The 20,696-nt window shown below is 43.2% G+C and overlaps 1 protein-coding gene across 1 annotated transcript in view; it reads right to left on the bottom strand.

Moving 5' to 3' along the window:
• The window catches only part of ITGA2 (integrin subunit alpha 2), a 475,911-nt gene that overhangs the window by 205,953 nt on the left and 249,262 nt on the right, over window positions 1-20,696 (bottom strand). Inside the window, exons 11-12 of the mRNA XM_069221707.1 lie at window positions 18,526-18,664; window positions 307-452 (exon numbers count right to left, since the gene is read on the bottom strand). Of these exons, the coding sequence (XP_069077808.1) occupies window positions 307-452; window positions 18,526-18,664 (285 nt within the window). The remainder of the gene's footprint in view (window positions 1-306; window positions 453-18,525; window positions 18,665-20,696) is intronic.

Below are 20,696 nucleotides of genomic sequence, written 5' to 3'. Positions count from 1 at the left end.
TCACAACACACTAGGATAATATTATGCTTCAATTATCAGATTCCCCCATTTATGAATCTCTTACTTTTGTATATCGAGCCATTTGGCTATATAAGTTTAGCATGCATGCAAATACATTTAGAATCGGGCCATGTATGCAGTTTAGACGTATCCAAAGGTTTCACAAAGAAAGGGGCCTGCATCATTGCATTGGAACAACCTCTAGAAACTCCCCTTATTTCACTAGTGGTCACAATGACATTACACAAATATTAAAAAATATGAAAGTGGGACTTTTGCAAAGTAAACTGATGGAATGGTACTTGCCTGCTCTCCTCTTTGAACCTGAATGATGGTAACATTTCCCTGGGCATTAACACTGTAAACAACCACTTGACCTGTATAGTTAGATCTAGGAGCACCAGCTACGTAGTTGAGTGTTTCCTCAGTGGCAAGTACTGCAACAGAATAGCCTAGAATATACAGGAATATGACGTTATTGAGTACATAGAGGATAGCTATAGCAAGAAGAAAGATTGAACATATGTATTTAACTACGTACTTCTTTATAAATTAAGCTTCTAAAACATAATAGACATTCAATACATCAGCCTTACATAGGCCTTTCAAGACTTCTCTGAAAATGCAGATGTTTTAATTTCCCTCACAGTGTCATTAAGCATTATGTCAAAGTCCACTCTTATTTTGGCCACTGAAATAATCAATAAAAAAAACATATGTTTCATATCCTTACAGAGTAAAAATTGCAAACATATTAGATGTGTCTTCATATCAATAAAATGTTTACTGACTTGTAATAATGTTTTTTTCTCGTTGATGTTAAGATCCCAGTATATTTAGAACAATAACTCCCACCAGCCTAAATGAGAGAAGCTAAAAGAAATAGCCATTATGATCAAGCTCCTCTTATTACCTTTTAGGGAGATTTACAAGTGTAGGCATGCTCATGTTACAAAGCAGAAAGGAAGTGTGGGATATAAGTGATATCCACGCTGGAAAACCACAATTTGACATACGTATTTTTTAACAAAGAAATGTAACAGACGTCATTACATTTAAAGAAAGCGAAAATGCTTTCTGAAATTCCCTCTTACAATATCAGACGTTCTCAGTATGAATGTATGGGTGTTGGCGTAGCTGTGAGCGTTGTAAAGTCGAGAAATGTCGCTAATGCTTAGGAATGTATCCTCTTCAAGGAAATAGCATAAGAAGTATTTCCCCTATAACTCTTAACAGAGCCTTAACGATAGCCACGTGCTGAGAGTAATTCTGCTGAAGCGCTAATGTTTTCATTATGCATGTGCTTAAATCTCTGCAGCAGTTTCAACATATGTGTATTTCCAAAAGGGACCTTAGAGCCTGATTTAGAGTTTGATTGATTGGTGCTTTGTGTATATATGTACTACTGCTCTTGTGATTAGGCAGATGGGATTGTATTGGGCTACCCGTCTGCTAAACTGTTAATCAGCCTCAACAGAGCCTCATCTGAATTTAAAACCAAAAAACCAACGTCCGTAAAATACGTAATAAACATCAAGAAAACTGTCATCCACACATTTTGGCGCAAAAGGGCCCTACAAACAAACACTAAAAGCATATTATTTCACACGGGGCATCTGAGGTTCGCATCTAATTTCTATACTTTTGGAGCAAACTTCATGCAACACACCCTCAATTGAAGGGGTAAGTTTTAAAAACATTGTATTATATATTTAACTATGATTGTACAGCGGGATACTAAAAAAGTGATAGCAACAAAAAAATAACTCGATCCCCATGTATCTTTGTGAGGGACAACAAAAAAATTCAACTTTTCCTCCAGTTTAAATTCTCAAATCCAACAGAAATGTAATTTTTAAACCCGCAGCACCCAACAAATGTATGGTACCAGAATATTGAGTAGGAAATATCACGATATCCTAAAATAACATTGTCTAAATATTAACAAGGTAAGCAAACATAGTTATGTATAGATTTTCTATACTTCACGCCATATTTACATACTTTGACGATAAATATATTGTCCAGATACGTAGATTTGTTATTAGGAATAGTTAATCTATACCAGTATATCTCTCACACTTGTTGTATTTCTAAATGATGCAGTGATCCCGACATATAAACCTGCCAGACATGCCTTCTGTCCAGTACCTGAGCTTGGAGTTGCTACCACATCAAGACTCTCGAAGTCGAATCAACAAAATGTAATCCAAAAACACAAGGGTGCATAAAAACGCCCAGTGAAAGATGGGGAAACGCATTTCCAAATTAATTTGAGATAGCCTTGTCAGTTTAGTTTTCTTTTTTTTATTAAAGACTGTACATCTTTGACAAAAGTAGTGTCCCAATATATGTCTGTTCTAATAGAAGCTGCTAGGACCTCGCACATTAGGATAGGCTGACTAAAAGCGATTGAGGCACTTTCAAAATAAGGCCTAAAGAGAAATGTAGACGGTTAGTGTACAAATGCCTCTCAGAATGGGTTAAGGTGGTCAGTTTTATCCTAAACGTTTTACAGTGCGACATCTGCGAGGCCAGTGCATCAGCATATATGTCAAGTAGTTGCAGGAATTAGAAGCTTTCTTGTCAAGGTGCCAGATTACTGTTCAAAGTGACAGCCTTAGATTTCCCCTTGATGCAACGATCCTTTTCATTATTGACCAGCATTAACAAGTCATAAATATAATTTACAAAAATACTGTCTCATTGGAGTTAAGAATTACGCAATATTTTTTGCAAATGATATTTAGTATTCAATATTTCTGTTGATATTTTTGCTAAAGATATTCTGACATGCAACCCTAGAGAAGCGCCTCTTCCATTCTCCACCCCATCAAATTAGACCATGTGATGTTATGGTGGACCAGATCAAAGATTGATGAAAGTTGTCAGCAATGTGTCCATTACTGACCGGTTGTAGGAAAGTACCATCTTGCCTGGCATGTTACCCCCATATTTCACTGTATATATGTTGTTTTAGTGTATGTGTCACTGGGACCCTGTCAGCCAGGGCCCCAGTGCTCATAAGTGTGCCCTGTATGTGTTCCCTGTGTGATGACTAACTGTCTCACTGAGGCTCTGCTAACCAGAACCTCAGTGGTTATGCTCTCTCTGCTTTCTAAATTGTCACTAATAGGCTAGTGACCAATTTCACCAATTCACATTGGCATACTGGAACACCCTTATAATTCCCTAGTATATAGTACTGAGGTACCTAGGGTATTGGGGTTCCAGGAGATCCCTATGGGCTGCAGCATTTCTTTTGCCACCCATAGGGAGCTCTGACAATTCTTACACAGGCCTGCCACCGCAGCCTGAGTGAAATCACGTCCACGTTATTTCACAGCCATTTACCACTGCACTTAAGTAACTTATAAGTCACCTATATGTCTAACCTTCACCTGGTGAAGGTTGGGTGCAAAGTTACTTAGTGTGTGGGAACCCTGGCAGTAACCAAGGTGCCCCCACATTGTTCAGGGCAAATTCACCGGACTTTCTGAGTGCGGGGACACCATTTCACGCGTGCACTATACATAGGTCACTACCTATGTATAGCGTCACAATGGTAACTCCGAACATGGCCATGTAACATGTCTAAGATCATGGAATTGTCACCCAAATGCCATTCTGGCATTGGGGAGACAATTCAATGATCCCCGAGTCTCTAGCACAGACCCGGGTACTGACAAACTGCCTTTCCCGGGGTTTCACTGCAGCTGCTGCCAACCCCTCAGACAGGTTTCTGCCCTCCTGGGGTCCAGCCAGGCCTGGCCCAGGAAGGCAGAACAAAGGACTTCCTCTGAGAGAGGGTGTTACACCCTCTCCCTTTGGAAAAAGGTGTCAGGGCTGGGGAGGAGTAGCCTCCCCCAGCCTCTGGAAATGCTTTGATGAGCACAGATGGTACCCATCTCTGCATAAGCCAGTCTACACTGGTTCAGGGATCCCCCAGCCCTGCTCTGGCGCGAAACTGGACAAAGGAAAGGGGAGTGACCACTCCTCTGACCTGCACCTCCCAGGGGAGGTGCCCAGAGCTCCTCCAGCGTGCCCCAGACCTCTGCCATCTTGGATTCAGAGGTGTGCTGGCACACTGGACTGCTCTGAGTGGCCAGGGCCAGCAGGTGACGTCAGAGACTCTTTCTGATAGGCTCTTACCTGTGTTACTAGCCTATCCTCCTTCCTAGGTAGCCAAACCTCCTTTTCTGGCTATTTAGGGTCTCTGCTTTGGGGAATTCTTCATATACCGAATGCAAGAGCTCACCAGAGTTCCTCTGCATCTCTCTCTTCACCTTCTGCCAAAGGATCGACCGCTGACTGCTCAGGACGCCTGCAAAACCGCAACAAAGTAGCCAAGACGACTACTGCAACCTTGTATCGCTGATCCTGCCGCTTTCTCGCCTGTTTCCTGGTGGTGCATGCTCTGGGGGTAGCCTGCCTCCTTTCTGCACCAGGAGCTCTGAAGAAACCTCCTGTGGGACAACGGAATCCTCCCCCTGCAACCGCAGGCAACAAAAGACTGCATCACCGGTCCTCTGGGTCCCCTCTCAGCACGACGAGCGTGGTCCCTGGAACTCAGCAACTCTATCGAAGTGACTCCCACTGTCCAGTGACTCTTCAGTCCAAGTTTGGTGGAGGTAAGTCCTTGCCTCCCCATGCTAGACTGCATTGCTGGGTACTGCGTGATTTGCAGCTGCTCCAGCTTCTGTGCACCCTTCCAGGATTTCCTTCGTGCACAGCCAAGCCTGGGTCCCGACACTCTAACCTGCAGTGCACAACCTTCTGAGTTGTCCTCCGGCGTCATGGGACTCCCTTTTGTGACTTCGCGTGGACTCCGGTTCACTCCTTTCTAAGTGCCTGTTCTGGTACTTCTGCGGGTGCTGCCTGCTTCTGTGAAGACTCCCTGACTTGCTGGGCGCCCCCTCTGTCTCCTCATCCAAGTGGCGATATCCTGGTCCCTCCTGGGCCACAGCAGCATCCAAAAACCCTAACCGCGACCCTTGCAGCTAGCAAGGCTTATTTGCAGTCTTTCTGTGTGGGAACACCTCTGCAAGCTTCTTCACGACGTGGGACATCCATCCTCCAAAGGGGAAGTTTCTAGCCCTCTTCGTTCTTGCAGAATCCACAGCTTCTACCATCCGGTGGCAGCTTCTTTTGCACCCTCAGCTGGCATTTCCTGGGCATCTGCCCTCTCTCGACATTGTCGCGACTCTTGGACTTGGTCCCCTTGTTCCACAGGTACTCAGGTCCGGAAATCCACTTTGGTTGCATTGCTGGTGTTGGTCTTCCTTGCAGAATTTCCCTATCACGACTTCTGTGCTCTCTGGGGAATATAGGTGCACTTTACACCTACTTTTCAGGGTCTTGGGGTGGGCTATTTTTCTAACCCTCACTGTTTTCTTACAGTCCCAGCGACCCTCTACAAGCTCACATAGGTTTGGGGTCCATTCGTGGTTCGCATTCCACTTTTGGAGTATATGGTTTTTGTTGCCCCTATACCTATGTGCTCCTATTGCAATCTACTGTAACTTTACATTGCTTGCATTACTTCCTTTTGCTATTACTGCATATTTTAGTATTGTGTACATATATCTTGTGTATATTTGGCATCCTCATACTGAGGGTACTCACTCAGATACTTTTGGCAGATTGTCATAAAAATAAAGTACCTTTATTTTTAGTAAATCTGTGTATTGTGTTTTCTTATGATATTGTGCATATGACACCAGTGGTATAGTAGGAGTTTCGAATGTCTCCTAGTTCAGCCTAAGCTGCTCTGCTATAGCTACCTTCTATCAGCCTAAGCTGCTAGAAACACCTCTTCTACACTAATAAGGGATAACTGGACCTGGTACAGAGTGTAAGTACCCCTTGGTACCCACTACAAGCCAGGCCAGCCTCCTACATTGGTTGTGCAGTGGTGGGATAAGTACTTGCAACTACTTACCACTTTGTCATTTTGTACTTTTCATAAGAGAATAATATACAAAACAAGTTAGGTGTATGTACACCTAACCAAAAAGTTTTGCTTTTCTTCTCTTACACTATCTGCTAAGTGCTGAAAAGTACTCCTAAACTTTCAAAAAGTTTCTAAAAAGTTGAAAAAGTTTTTTTTTCTTTCTTTTATCTGTCCCTAAACCTTTTTCTATCATGTCTTATTTAGGAACTTCTCTTGATCTGGTCAGCTCAGCTTATGACCACCTTAACTGGAAGGGTTTAAGTTGTCTCTGCATTGATAGAGGTTTAGGAGTGGGAAAGAATCCCTCTAGAGAATTGTTATCTAACATGCTTATTGAGAATGATAAGGCCTTAGGTGGCATATCCATTGAGAAGTTAGGAGATGGTTCACACTCTGACTCAGGGGCACCCCCAGTAAGAGGGTTAGATGGTGACCTTCCCAACCTTCCCCTTAGCAGACCACCTAGCATAGCTGGTACTAATGTGAGCTCACATCACAGGAGGGATGTTATTCCTGCAGGCCAGGTTGTTAGGGTGCCAACTGTTAGGGACAGGTCTCCCTCTGTTCATTCACATCATTCTTCTGTGTCAAAGCATGCCCAACCCACCCACCCTGATGACAGATTGTTAGAAAGGGAACTCAATAGATTGAGAGTGGAAGAGTCCAGGCTGAAGCTTAAACAGCAACAGCTGGCTCTAGACAGGGAATCTTTAGACTTAGAAAAAGAAAGACAGAGGTTGGGGTTAGGACCCCGTGGTGGAAGCAGCAGTATTCCACATAGTAATCATGTGAAAGAGCATGATTCTAGGAATCTGCATAAGATAGTTCCCCCTTACAAGGAGGGGGATGACATTAACAAGTGGTTTGCTGCACTTGAGAGGGCCTGTGTTGTACAGGGGGTCCCTCAAAGGCAGTGGGCTGCTATCCTATGGCTATCTTTCAGTGGAAAGGGTAGGGATAGGCTCCTTACTGTGAAGGAAAGTGATGCCAATAATTTTACAGTTTTGAAGAATGCACTCTTGGATGGATTTGGCTTAACCACTGAACAATACAGGATTAAGTTCAGAAAAACCAGAAAAGAGTCCTCACAAGACTGGGTAGACTTTGTTGACTATTCAGTGAAGGCCTTGGAGGGGTGGTTACATGGCAGTAACGTTTCTGACTATGAAAGCCTGTATAATCTGATCCTGAGAGAGCATATTCTGAATAACTGTGTGTCTGATTTGTTTTACCAATATCTAGTGGACTCAGATCTGACCTCTCCCCAAGAACTGGGAAAGAAGGCAGACAAATGGGTCAGAACAAGAGTGAACAGAAAAGTTCATACAGGGGGTGACAAGGATGGAAGAAGGATGGTAAGTCTTCCGACAAGGGTGGGGACAAATCTAAACATGAGTCTTCATCAGGTCCACAAAAACACTCTGGTGGGGGTGGTGGGTCCCAATCCTCTTCTAATCAAGTAAAGAAACCATGGTGCTATTTATGTAAAGTAAAATGCCATTGGACAACTGATGCCAGTTGTCCAAAGAAAAGCACCAAGCCTCCCACTACCACAACCCCTACTGCTACACCTAATGCCCCTAGTAATAGCAGTGGTGGTAGGAGCAAACCTACTAATAGCCAATCCAAGAGAGTAGCTGGGCTCACTTTTGGTAATTTAGTTGGGGTTGGTCTTGTTAGGGAGACCATAGAGGCTTTGTTAGTCTCTGAAGGTGCCATTGATTTGGCCACCTTAGTTGCTTGTCCCCTTAATATGGATAAGTCCATCAACTTCCCCTAATCAATGGTGTTGAGGTTCAGGCCTACAGGGACACAGGTGTCAGTGTTACCATGGTACACCCTGAACAACACCTACTTGGTCACCAGTACCAAGTGACAGACGCTCACAACAACCCTCTTAGCCACCCCATGGCTGTTGTGAATCTCAACTGGGGGGGGGGGGCGTTATTGGTCCAAAGAAAGTTGTGGTTGCCTCAGATTTACCTGTAGACTGTCTATTAGGGAATGATTTAGAGACATCAGCTTGGGCAGAAGTGGAGTTGGAGGCTCATGCAGCAATGCTGGGCATTCCTGGGCATATTTTTGCTTTGACAAGGGCTCAGGCCAAAAAGCAAAAAGGACAGGGTGACTTGGATCCTGGAACAATGGACCAAGTGCTCCCTAAAGCTAGGGTTAGTAAGGGTAAATCCCTACACACTATCCCTCCCTCTACAAATGATTCTACTTCTGAGGAAGAAGAATTTCCCCCCTGTGCAGAACCTTCACCAGGGGAGCTGGCAGCAGACACTGCTGACCTTTTGGGTGGAGGGGGGCCTGCCAGGGAGGAGCTGAGTGTGGCACAGCAAACCTGTACCACATTAGAGGGTCTAAGACAGCAAGCTGTCAAAACAGCAAAATGGGGATGTCAGTGACTCACATAGAGTTTACTGGGAGGACAACCTCTTGTATACAGAGGCAAGGGACCCAAAACCTGGAGCAGCCAGGAGATTGGTCATTTCCCTGCAATACAGAGAGTTCCTCCTAACTCTGGCACACGACATTCCCTTGGCTGGACATTTGGGTCAGATTAAAACATGGGAAAGGCTTGTCCCCCTGTTTCACTGGCCTAGGATGTCAGAGGACACAAAGGATTTTTGTAAGTCCTGTGTGACCTGCCAAGCCAGTGGCAAGACTGGTGGCACACCAAAGGCTCCCCTTATTCCACTGCCTGTGGTTGGGGTTCCCTTTGAAAGGGTAGGGGTTGGCATAGTTGGCCCCCTTGACCCTCCTACTGCTTCAGGCAATAGGGTTATCTTGGTGGTAGTGGACCATGCCACAAGATACCCTGAAGCAATTCCTCTAAGGACCACTACAGCTCCTGCAGTGGCAAAAGCCCTCCTGGGAATCTTTTCCAGAGTGGGCTTCCCAAAAGAGGTGGTATCAGACAGGGGTAGCAACTTTATGTCTGCATACTTAAAGGCCATGTGGAAGGAAGGTGGTGTAACATACAAATTCACCACACCTTATCATCCACAAACAAACGGACTGGTAGAGAGGTTTAATAAAACTCTCAAAGGAATGATAATGGGACTCCCTGAAAAACTCAGGAGGAGATGGGATGTCCTGTTACCGTGACTCCTTTTTGCTTACAGGGAGGTACCCCAGAAAGGAGTGGGCTTCAGCCCCTTTGAACTCCTATTTGGGCACCCTGTAAGAGGTCCTCTAACACTTGTAAAGGAGGGTTGGGAACAACCTTTAAAAGCTCCTAAGCAAGACATAGTGGCCTATGTACTTGGCCTAGGATCCAGAATGGCTGAGTACATGAAAAAGGCCAGTAAAAACCTTCAGGCCAGCCAAGAGCTACAAAAGCAATGGCATGACCAGAAGGCTGTTCTGATTCAGTACCAACCAGGACAGAAAGTGTGGGTCTTGGAGCCTGTGGCCCCAAGAGCACTCCAAGACAAATGGAGTGGACCTCACATCATTGTTGAAAAGAAGGGAGAAGTCACCTACTTAGTTGACTTGGGCACTGCCAGGAGTCCCCTTAGGGTGCTCCATGTCAATCACCTGAAACACTACTATGACAGGGCTGATCTTACCCTGCTCATGGCAACAGATGAAGGACAGGAAGAAGAGAGTGACCCTCTCCCTGATTTCTTCTCTTCCACAGAACAAGATGCTCTAGTGGAAGGTGTAGTTTTAGCAGACTGTCTTACTGCTGAGCAGAAAGACCACTGCATAAATCTCCTGGGTCAGTTTTCTGAACTCTTTTCTACTGTGCCAGGCACCACTTCTTGGTGTGAGCACACTATAGATACTGGAGAAAGCATGCCTGTCAAAAGTAAGATCTATAGGCAGCCTGACCATGTCAGGGACTGCATAAAACAAGAGGTTCAGAAAATGCTTGAACTGGGAGTGGTTGAACACTCTGAAAGCCCACGGGCCTCTCCTGTGGTGCTTGTACCAAAGCCTCACTCTAAAGATGGGGAAAAAAAATGAGGTTTTGTGTAGATTACAGAGGTCTCAACCAGGTAACTAAAACTGATGCTCACCCTATACCCAGGGCAGATGAGCTCATAGATACACTGGCATCTGCCAAGTATCTAAGCACCTTTGATTTGACTGCAGGGTATTGGCAGATCAAATTATCAGAGGATGCTAAAGCAAAAACTGCATTTTCGACTATTGGAGGGCACTACCAATTCACAGTAATGCCCTTTGGTTTGAAAAATGCACCTGCCACTTTTCAGAGGTTGGTGAATACAGTCCTGCAAGGGTTGGAGGCTTTCAGTGCAACATATCTAGATGATATAGCTGTCTTTAGCTCCACCTGGGATGATCACCTGGTCCACCTGTGGAACGTTTTGGAGGCCCTGCAGAAGGCAGGCCTCACTATCAAGGCTTCAAAGTGCCAGATAGGGCAGGGGAAAGTGGTTTATCTGGGACACCTGGTAGGTGGAGAACAGATTGCACCACTTCAGGTGAAAATTCAAACTATCATAGATTGGGTTCCCCCTACAACTCAGACCCAGGTGAGAGCCTTCTTAGGCCTCACTGGGTATTACAGGAGGTTCATTAAGAACTATTGCTCTATTGCAGCCCCACTTAATGACCTCACCTCCAAGAAAATGCCTAAAAAGTTATTGTTGACAGCTAGCTGTCAGAAAGCTTTTGAGGAGCTGAAACTGGCCATATGCACTGCACCTGTCCTAAAAAGCCCATGTTACTCCAATAACTTAATTGTTCAAACTGATGCATCTGAATTAGGGGTAGGGGCAGTCTTATCACAACTCAATTCTGAGGGCCAGGATCAACCTGTTGCTTTTATCAGCAGGAGGTTGACCCCTAGAGAAAAGCGTTGGTCTGCCATAGAGAGAGAGGCCTTTGCTGTGGTCTGGGCACTGAAGAAGTTGAGGCCATACCTGTTTGGCACTCACTTCATTGTTCAGACAGACCACAAACCTCTACTTTGGCTAAAACAAATGAAAGGTGAAAACCCTAAATTGTTGAGGTGGTCCATATCTCTACAGGGAATGGACTATACAGTGGAACATAGACCTGGGAGTACCCACTCCAATGCAGATGGACTCTCCAGATATTTCCACTTAGACAATGAAGACTCATCAGGTCATGGCTAGTCTTATTGTCCTTCGTTTGGGGTGGGGGGTTGTGTAGGAAAGTACCATCTTGCCTGGCATGTTACCCCCATATTTCACTGTATATATGTTGTTTTAGTGTATGTGTCACTGGGACCCTGCCAGCCAGGGCCCCAGTGCTCATAAGTGTGCCCTGTATGTGTTCCCTGTGTGATGACTAACTGTCTCACTGAGGCTCTGCTAACCAGAACCTCAGTGGTTATGCACTCTCTGCTTTCCAAATTGTCACTAACAGGCTAGTGACCAATTTTACCAATTCACATTGGCATACTGGAACACCTTTATAATTTCCTAGTATATGGTACTGAGGTACCTAGGGTATTGGGGTTCCAGGAGATCCCTATGGGCTGCAGCATTTCTTTTGCCACCCATAGGGAGCTCTGACAATTCTTACACAGGCCTGCCACTGCAGCCTGAGTGAAATAACGTCCACGTTATTTCACAGCCATTCACCACTGCACTTAAGTAACTTATAAGTCAACTATATGTCTAACCTTCACCTGGTGAAGGTTGGGTGCTAAGTTACTTAGTGTGGGGGCACCCTGGCACTAGCCAAGGTGCCCCCACATTGTTCCGGGCAAATTCCCCGCACTTTGTGAGTGCGGGGACACCATTACACGCGTGCACTGTACATAGGTCACTACCTATGTACAGCGTCACAATGGTAACTCCGAACATGGCCACGTAACATGTCTAAGATCATGGAAATGTCACCCCAATGTCATTTTGGCATTGGGGAGACAATTCCATGATCCCCGAGTCTCTAGCACAGACCCGGGTACTGACAAACTGCCTTTCCCGGGGTTTCACTGCAGCTGCTGCCAACCCCTCAGACAGGTTTCTGCCCTCCTGGGGTCCAGCCAGGCCTGGCCCAGGAAGGCAGAACAAAGGACTTCCTCAGAGAGAGGGTGTTACACCCTCTCCCTTTGGAAAAAGGTGTCAGGGCTGGGGAGGAGTAGCCTCCCCCAGCCTCTGGAAATGCTTTGATGGGCACAGATGGTGCCCATCTCTGCATAAGCCAGTCTACACCGGTTCAGGGATCCCCCAGCCCTGCTCTGGCACAAAACTGGACAAAGGAAAGGGGAGTGATCACTCCCCTAACCTGCATCTCCCAGGGGAGGTGCCCAGAGCTCCTCCAGTGTGCTCCAGACCTCTGCCATCTTGGAAACAGAGGTGCTGCTGGCACACTGGAATGCTCTGAGTGGCCAGTGCCAGCAGGTGATGTCAGAGACTCCTTCTGATAGGCTCTTAGCTGTGTTACTAGCCTATCCTCCTTCCTAGGTAGCCAAACCTCCTTTTCTGGATATTTAGGGTCTCTGCTTTGGGGAATTCTTTAGATAACGAATGCAAGAGCCTGGCCCATGACTGGCCCTGCACCAGTCAGGGGGGAGGAGACAATGCTGTCTGTAGAAAGGCTCAAGCCTGCTCTACTCCCCTGAAGCCCCACGGGCCCTGCTGCTGACCCTTTTGCCTGCTCTGAGCAGGTATATAATGTAAATGGTTTTCTCTGGAGTCATGAAAAACTATACAGTAAAGTACCCAGTAACTCTGGGTCTGAGTGGTTATTCTCTATTACAGGGAGAAAACTCAGGCTAGACTGAATTTAGTGCAGGGATTCTGGTTGGAATTGGGGATTCCATCTCCTCGGTATCATCACACCAAATGCCAGCCAATTCATATTTTGGACTTAGAAAACAACTGTGTACCTTCTTTTAAAAAATAACCAACAAAATTCCAATGAGTATTTAGATGTGTTTTAAGATTGCACTGAGTCATTTGAGAAATATTTAATTCTGTCCAAAGAGATTTGCATTATCATTGCTCCTTTACAATATGGAAATAGTAGACATAAATGTGCCCTCTGGTTCTAGGAAGACTTGAGGGCAGAGTGAAAGAAATTGATGTTCCCTGAAAACAGATGGAGCAAATTCAAGAGTGATGATGGGTCTGCAGTGAAAACTGGAGAATTGTGCTGACAGACTGTTAAGAGCATCTTTGTAGTCAATAATATTTCTCCATGTAGGGATTAACAGGCCAAGGGAGTTATTTGAAGTTGTTCAATCTCTTATTTATCCAGCAACAGGTAACAGAGAACTAATAATTTCCCAAAACCATGTTGAAGCCATGAATTATTTTATACTTTTAAGATCTGGAATCTAATCTGCAGCACTATCCATTGCTGAATGCCTTCATTTTGCTAGGCTGGTTTGATGAAAACTGCAGAGCAGCAAAGACTACGTTGGTACAGCTATTTAAGTCTGTCCCCAGTGTTTCAGGGTGTAGAGGGGCTCATACAAATCTTATATATTTCACCCTACAATGGAATACTTTCCAAAGTTTTCATTAATGGAGTTTTGCCATATCATCTCCAGAACTTAAATGGTTAGATGTGGGCCATGAATGTTACCTCAACAACAATAGTTGATTTGCTCATATTTGAAGATATATAGTTGTGAGGAAATGGTAAACAAATTGGTTGGTTTTCTTCAAGCAAGGAGGAGGTGTAGAAACTTGACTAAATTCCTTTACTCCCGCTGAGCTGAGAAAATTTGGAGGAGTTGACAGAGCCATGAAGGAGTCGAGAAAATAGAAGATGTCTGTCCTACATCTGATCACTTTTTTGCCTTCAGTTTGGCAATTTGAATAACCCTCTTGATGCACTTAATGTTCTTCTGTCTCCAGGTAAAGATTTTCCTGGTTAGGCCCCGATTCGGAGCAATACAGATTTAGGTACAGGGATACCGTGTGACCAGAATTAACACTTCCATCTGGCATCATCACTACTAATTCTGGCTAGCCTGAGTTGTTGTCCCTGGAATGGGAAACAACATGCAGACTAGGCATTGCCGTGTGCAAATTTTCCTGAGAACCCTTCATTCATTAATAAATCTTCTCTTATAAACTCAAAGCTGGTAGTAAATAGGAGCGAGTGGGGCTTGTGTATGGTGGGAGGAGAAAGTTGAGGAAGGCATCCTGCATTACGGGATACTTGTGCTAGACAGGTTGGCTGCTGCTGGGCTGCATTGCAGACTCATCAATATTCAATTTTATCTGACAGGCTTTCCAAACAGGAAAATACATTGCCAGTCTATGGTCCCCATCCAACAACTGCCTTATTTCACAGCTCCACAGTATTGGGAAATTAAACTGTAGTCTCAAAATACACAGTAAGCTTGACTATCAGGCTATTTTTGTCCCATATCAGCTGTTATTTTGGGCGGGTTTGGGTACTGTTAACAAACCTTCCTTTTGTTAGTGGCAATTATGAAATATGTAGCTTTCAGAAGAGGAAGATTTCATTGATTTCCTCAATCTCTAAGTTACTTTTGATAGTATGTACTGTACTCTACTGAGTGAGGCATTAGAGTGAGAAGGAATTAGGGGAAATTATTTATAGTCTTAAACTGGGAATACAGCATCTGTTCATGTTGTGCTTGGGGGCGAGATAGCATGTCAATTTAGTCATGAAAGGCATCAGCCAGGTTTGCTGGCTGTCCCTTTCCTTATTTAACATTTTCATTAATGAGCAAGATGGTTGTTTGTGGTCAGTTATGTGGCTGCTATTTCCAAAGTGATATTTCTGTCCCATGTTTGCTTTGTGTGGGCATTGCTGTCCTACTGGTAAAGACTGCTGTAGGCCTCCAGAACAAGAATCTTTTGTACCAAAGTGCAAAGTGCAAGACTCAAATATCATGCAAAACAAATGTGTGTCCCAAGGAGTTTGTTAAAGCTAAATAGTGCCATTATTGAAACAGTGATGTTGTTTGAATACATGGGACTCTTTCAAATGTGGGATGTGGAGACGCACCCCATGAAGTCTGTGATTACAAGGGCTCATGAGTGGGAATATTGCCACTTGTTTTTCAAGTCTCAAAGTCTATCATCTCAGAGCAGGTGCTCACTGAATGTTTTTCACAGAAAAAGGCCTGGATTCAGATAAAAAAACAAGCTGTAAATGAGCTGGTTATACAGGGTCCTGCAAGTTCTTTCCCTATCTGTGCCTCATATTTGTAATGACCATTAAAGGAGGTGATAGTGCGACCCAGTAACCATAATAATGGGCCCAATATTATCACCCCATTTTACCAGTAACTCATAATGAGGCCCTACATTTTTGACTACTCTAATGAATACACTTCATGTTCTAACAACTTTCGACCCAACTTATGATATAGGCTAATGATCATAGGGCTAAAATAGAAACCAGGGCTCTTTACATTGTTGAGCTTTGGGTCTGGTCTTATTTGTGTCTCTTATTGCCTCTTCTAAATGGGGTTTTGGGAATTTGTAACCATACCTACAGCCACAACCCTTCATATGCTACAAAATAAATTGTGAATGGGAAATTTTATCCTTAGTATCCCTTTCATCCAGATTATCTTTTTGGACGGTATTTGGCCAAATCCTGAGGCTTCAATCTATTGTTAAGGGTTTTATGAAATTTTGAGTTGTGATAATTTCATCACCTACCAAGAATAGGCAATGTTAGTCAAAATCTGCTGGATATTGGGATTAATAGGATAGAGACAAACCACAGTAGTATCATTAGAGCAAATATTCCACTTATTAAATCCACATTTTAGGATACGCTAACTTTAATCAAAAGACGTATTTAGAACAAATGACTTCACCAGCTGTTAGGAACTTCATTTTTGAGGTTCGATCTTGGGCACTTTGCAGTTACAAACATTTGTGTGCTGATGGCCTCTTACACAATCAAGTCCATGTATGGATTTATCTAGTGTAATTCCATAGGTTTTCTATACAAGTACCACCACTTACAAGTTTTTTCGGGTGCGGAGTCCACTTTTCTATTTGTGTGAGCAGAACAGGACTCTCAACTTAAGAAAAACACGTGGTAAATTGCCTGGTACGTATGGGATCTGGGCTTTAGTCTCAATTCCAGGCCTTAAACTTGTAAAAGCCTATAAATGGGTTGGTAATACCACCGAATAACAATTATACCATGGCGCATATTACCACCCTATTTTATTGTCCATTTGTAATGGAGCAGTATGTGTTTTGAAGGCCAGACTGAGGAAGAGATATATTTTCTCCTTTTTTCATTTGCAATAACCATTTTACAACAACAATTTTACAATAACTACTGCACAATTTGTTTCCGGTGGAGCAGATCGCCTATCAAATGATATGATATGACATCTACTGCAGAAAATGGAGCTGTCTCAAAAGTGAGAAGAAATATTTATTATGTGATGTAGCTAGAATACAACTGGAATGGCAATCCCAGGTTAGAAAATCACACGGGTTAATCAACATAAAATAGCCTTATCATCCCACTATAATGTAGTAATTCATCGCTTTTAGCTGAATGCCTTTTAATAATACTGAAATTACACAGGTTGGGGGGAACCAGGAAAAACTCTGCAGTTATAGGAACCTGGGTTAAGAGTAATTGCTGTAGTTCCTTTATCAGTACATTAAACCTTGAGAGAAGAGTAGAAACAAAAAAGAGTGTGCCATGCCGGTCCTTAAGGACACGATATAGCATGCCTATTGCCTCAATGGGCACATCCACTCATTTTGTAGCAATAATGGTTGCCCCACATGAGCTTCTGAGGCTAGTAAGGAACACCTGCCTGTCTGAAAAAGTAAGAAAAACATAGACAGAAATCTTTAAAGGCAGACTGAGCTTAGACCATTCTCATTTTGACAAGCAAAAAGATACAATGATACATTTGAGGTAGCCTGTATCGCGAACGTAAATAATCATGATAAAGAACATAGAATAACGTAGATTAAATGACAACATTTTCCTTTGCAAAATTTGTTTAGGGGCTAACCCACATGATGAGCACATTGGTGACTATTCACAAAGATATTTTGTAGCATGTAAATAGAACTCAGGGTCAGCTTTAGCGCTGGTGGTACCCAGTGTGACAATGTTTTTTGGCGCTCCCCCTTACCCCTCATGAACTTCTACTCCGATTCCCACACTACCACCTGGCAAAAGTGCCCCTCATCTCTCTATACCCACTCTCTCACATACATTTTGTTTGTTTTAAAGTGCTAGTAATGACTGGCTTTTCTAATCCATTCAGCTATCCACATAAAATACATATCTGTGCTTTGCAGCAGGCATATTAACCCTCTGCGCTACTTTATGGTGAGTCAAAACTGCTACTAGACAAAACTCCAATCTCTCTCTGTAGCAGGAACATTAATCACAAGAGTTGCGATTTTATTTGCTGCCTGAAAGCTCGACGCACAAGAAACTCTGCAGCAGGTGCTTTTAAATCAAAGATATTGTGAAATACAGCTCCTCCCCTCTAGGTCGACGTCCACTGCACCTGCACCGGTCGCAACTCCCTGATAGTACTCATGTAGTAACCTTTTATGATCTCTTACACATCTTTGTGAATTGGCCCTAAAACACCTAAAATGAAAATAAAATTAGAATATTTATATACAGTTAGTACAGATAGAAACAACGGTGCCCTCTTTGCACTTTTTAGGGTCAAGCGTGCAAGCACTCTGGCTCCTGTTGTAATCTCTCTGTTGGCTTTTAACCACGCCCATTAGTTTTGTTGGTTCGTGGACTTGCCTTTTAAAATTCGCTTGATTGCATTTGTGAAAGGCATGCATACGTCATGCCTTTTCCGGTATTTAGCCGTCCTCAACAGCACTAGTAAACTACTGAACACGTACGAGGCTCCATGTTTTCTGTTGGTCTTCTGGACTACGTTTTCTTTTTATTTCCTATGCAGCGCGATCTCACTGGGCAGTAGTCGAGTGCTTTGCATGACATCGACCCTGTTACATAAATAATTGCATACGATACGTTTGACTGCGAGCAAACTTCTGTTTTGTTTTGTATGCTCCTTCACGCTCATGGCGTGGCACTTTATATCAGCTCACTTATGTAAAACAGTACTACTTTTCATTTTCAATTTATGTAGCAAGAAAAGTCCGGTTAGGACTTTACAGCACTTATAGCTCTAAGTCGAACAAGTGCGAGACCCGTTACATTGCAAATGCTTGTTTCAATAAGGAGTTCATGTTTTGTTGGTGCTTCGTGAAGGCTTGTAAGAGTATCAAGAAGAGTACACCTGCATTATTAATTCCTACATTCAATGTTAGAAAGTATACTGAGTAGAGCCCTCTTTTCCTATTTTACAATGCATCAGTCCCTTACTGTGCTATATAGAGTAGTGAAGTGCTATTATGTTGCACTGTGTCAGTGAGCCCAGAACAATGTTCATTAAGAGATGCTATCATTAGTAATCTAAAACTATAATTGTTACACAATAAAAGTGAACAGTAGACTCCTATTTTCCGTTATCACGACATTATGTCAAAGAATGATTGGTTTACGTCACAGTATTTTCGGAGCTTAAGCTAGTAATTATAATATACAGTGGTGAAGACTTCCTGCATGCAGGAGGAGGTTACAAAGAAAATGTGCTAGCTTCTTACCTAGGTATGAACTGTGGTTCCGGTCCTGCAGAACTTTTTCAAAGGCATCATTTGGAAAGATAAAATCTTTATTTGATGTTTGATGAACTACAGTTCCAGTCCAGTCATAGGCCCCAACAGCACCTAACATCATAACATCCTATCAAAATAAATGCCATAAGTGAATATATGCACCCGGTTCTCGAAGAAATAATCCTTTATTACTTGGCAGTTTTTGTACAAATGTATCTATCCATTAGTTTCTAATTTTGCCTCCTAAGTTTACAAATAAATCAGGAAATTCCTCATGTTGTGGGGGTAAAAGATTACCGTAGTGTGAGACAAGGTCTAGTCTCTGAGAATCAGAGTTGGTGCAATGCTTGCATGTTGTAATACTGTAATTATACTGTTAGCCTATGCCTGCTCTGGTATCACTGTTCAAACCTGATTAAACATTCGAAGTTGGAACGCCGTGCAGAGAACCACTGAAAAGGGCTGGAGGACCGTTGTGAATGACTGAGGGCCTGATTACGACCTTGGCGGAGGGTATTACTCCATTCCAAACATGACAGATATTCTGCCCGCCATATTACAAGCTCCATTATATCCTATGGAACTTGTAAAACAGCAGACGGTATATACGTCACTTTTGGGACAGAGTCATAATCAGGCCCTGGGTGTGGAGGAGCTCCTGCATGTTTTTTACCCACAACTGAGTAGCGCATGTATTTGAAATAAACTTGAACAATTTCACTTGTGACTCATCTCAGTCATTACCCATGTGTGTGCGTATCCTTGCTGAATGGTTCGTGTCGTAGGATGAGTAACCCACAGCAAGCTCATGCTGTGAAAGTAGTGAACCATTACACTGCTGCAAAATATCAGGAAGTACTCTTTGGGCCAGATGATTCAAACATTTTGTTTGCAATATCAAAAATGCATTTTGCTATGTATCAAGTCTAATTTGCAATTTGTTAACTTGTTACCGAATCGCAAATTGGATTTGCGACTACATACCGATTTGGTATTAGGAAGGGGCGTGTTAAGGGTGTCCCTTACAAATTCTGATTCGCAGAGGTATGTATGAATGTTTTGTGACCCAAATGCAGTTACTAAACATTTGCATTTTACCACCCATTGAAGGTAGGTGGTAACCCATTCGAATTCGCTTTGTGAATCAATTCAAAAACATTTTTTAAGAGCAGGCAGTGGTCCTGTGGACCACTGCCTACTCTTAAAAAATGAAAAGAAAACTTGTCTTTTTTTTTTTTTAAACGCATCCCGTTTTCCTTTAAGGAAAACGGGCTGCATTTAAAAAAACAAAAAATTGCTTTATGTAAAAGCAATCACAGACATGGTGGTCTGCGATCCTTGCGAATCGGTATATGAAACTCCTGGAGTTTCATACATTCCATTGGCGATTACTTATTTGCGATTCGCAAAAAATCAGAATTTGGTAATCACTATTGGTAATAATGATACATCTGGCCCTTTGTGTCTTAGGTGTGAGGAGTTTCCAAAAAATGTAGTGTCAGTTCTCTGCCTAGTTTGTATTTAGTTGAGTGGATTGTGAGGAAGGTGGGAGGTGCAGATCACAGGTAGGAGGCTGATCTGTAGAAATGGAACTCCTTGAGTAGAAAGCTGAGAGTGAGACCCGGCAGTGGCATTATCACGGTCCTAAACTGTGATTTTTCTTTAGTCGGCTGCCACTAAAGGGTTTTCAAAGTGATTGAAATATGGTCATGATAACATAGTTGTGGACCTTCAAGAGTCGTGGAATATTTAGATGGGAGTTCATGCAAAACATTACAACTTCCAAGACCAGGGTTGTTTTGTGAAATTTTTATTTTTCAGCTGCTGAATAGGATGTAGAACTTCATTTTAGTTCTTGTAGTTTTGTGATTTCAAAGAAAGAGACGTGTCAAACAGGATTCCATATGTGGAACCATGGAAGCGCTGTGCACAGCCACTTTAAAGGAAGCAGTGTTAGGTCACCTGGACATAAAAGTATTATTTCTATCTTTGTCCCAATAGGAAAGTACAGGTTTTGTGCATCCAGGGTTGGGTATGCTTCAGAAAGTGTAACACTTGATGTGGCTACACAGGTGAACATTGCTGCATTGAAAGACAAGCATTGACACCATTCAGATCAACTTTTTTAGGCTGCTTGTGATTTTTCCCTCAGTGGTTTC

The sequence above is a fragment of the Pleurodeles waltl genome, chromosome 1_1 (assembly GCF_031143425.1).
Source record: "Pleurodeles waltl isolate 20211129_DDA chromosome 1_1, aPleWal1.hap1.20221129, whole genome shotgun sequence".
Taxonomy (NCBI): domain Eukaryota; kingdom Metazoa; phylum Chordata; class Amphibia; order Caudata; family Salamandridae; genus Pleurodeles; species Pleurodeles waltl.
The sequence above is the reverse complement of the archived record's forward strand: the minus strand, read 5'-3'. Positions and strand labels throughout refer to the sequence as shown.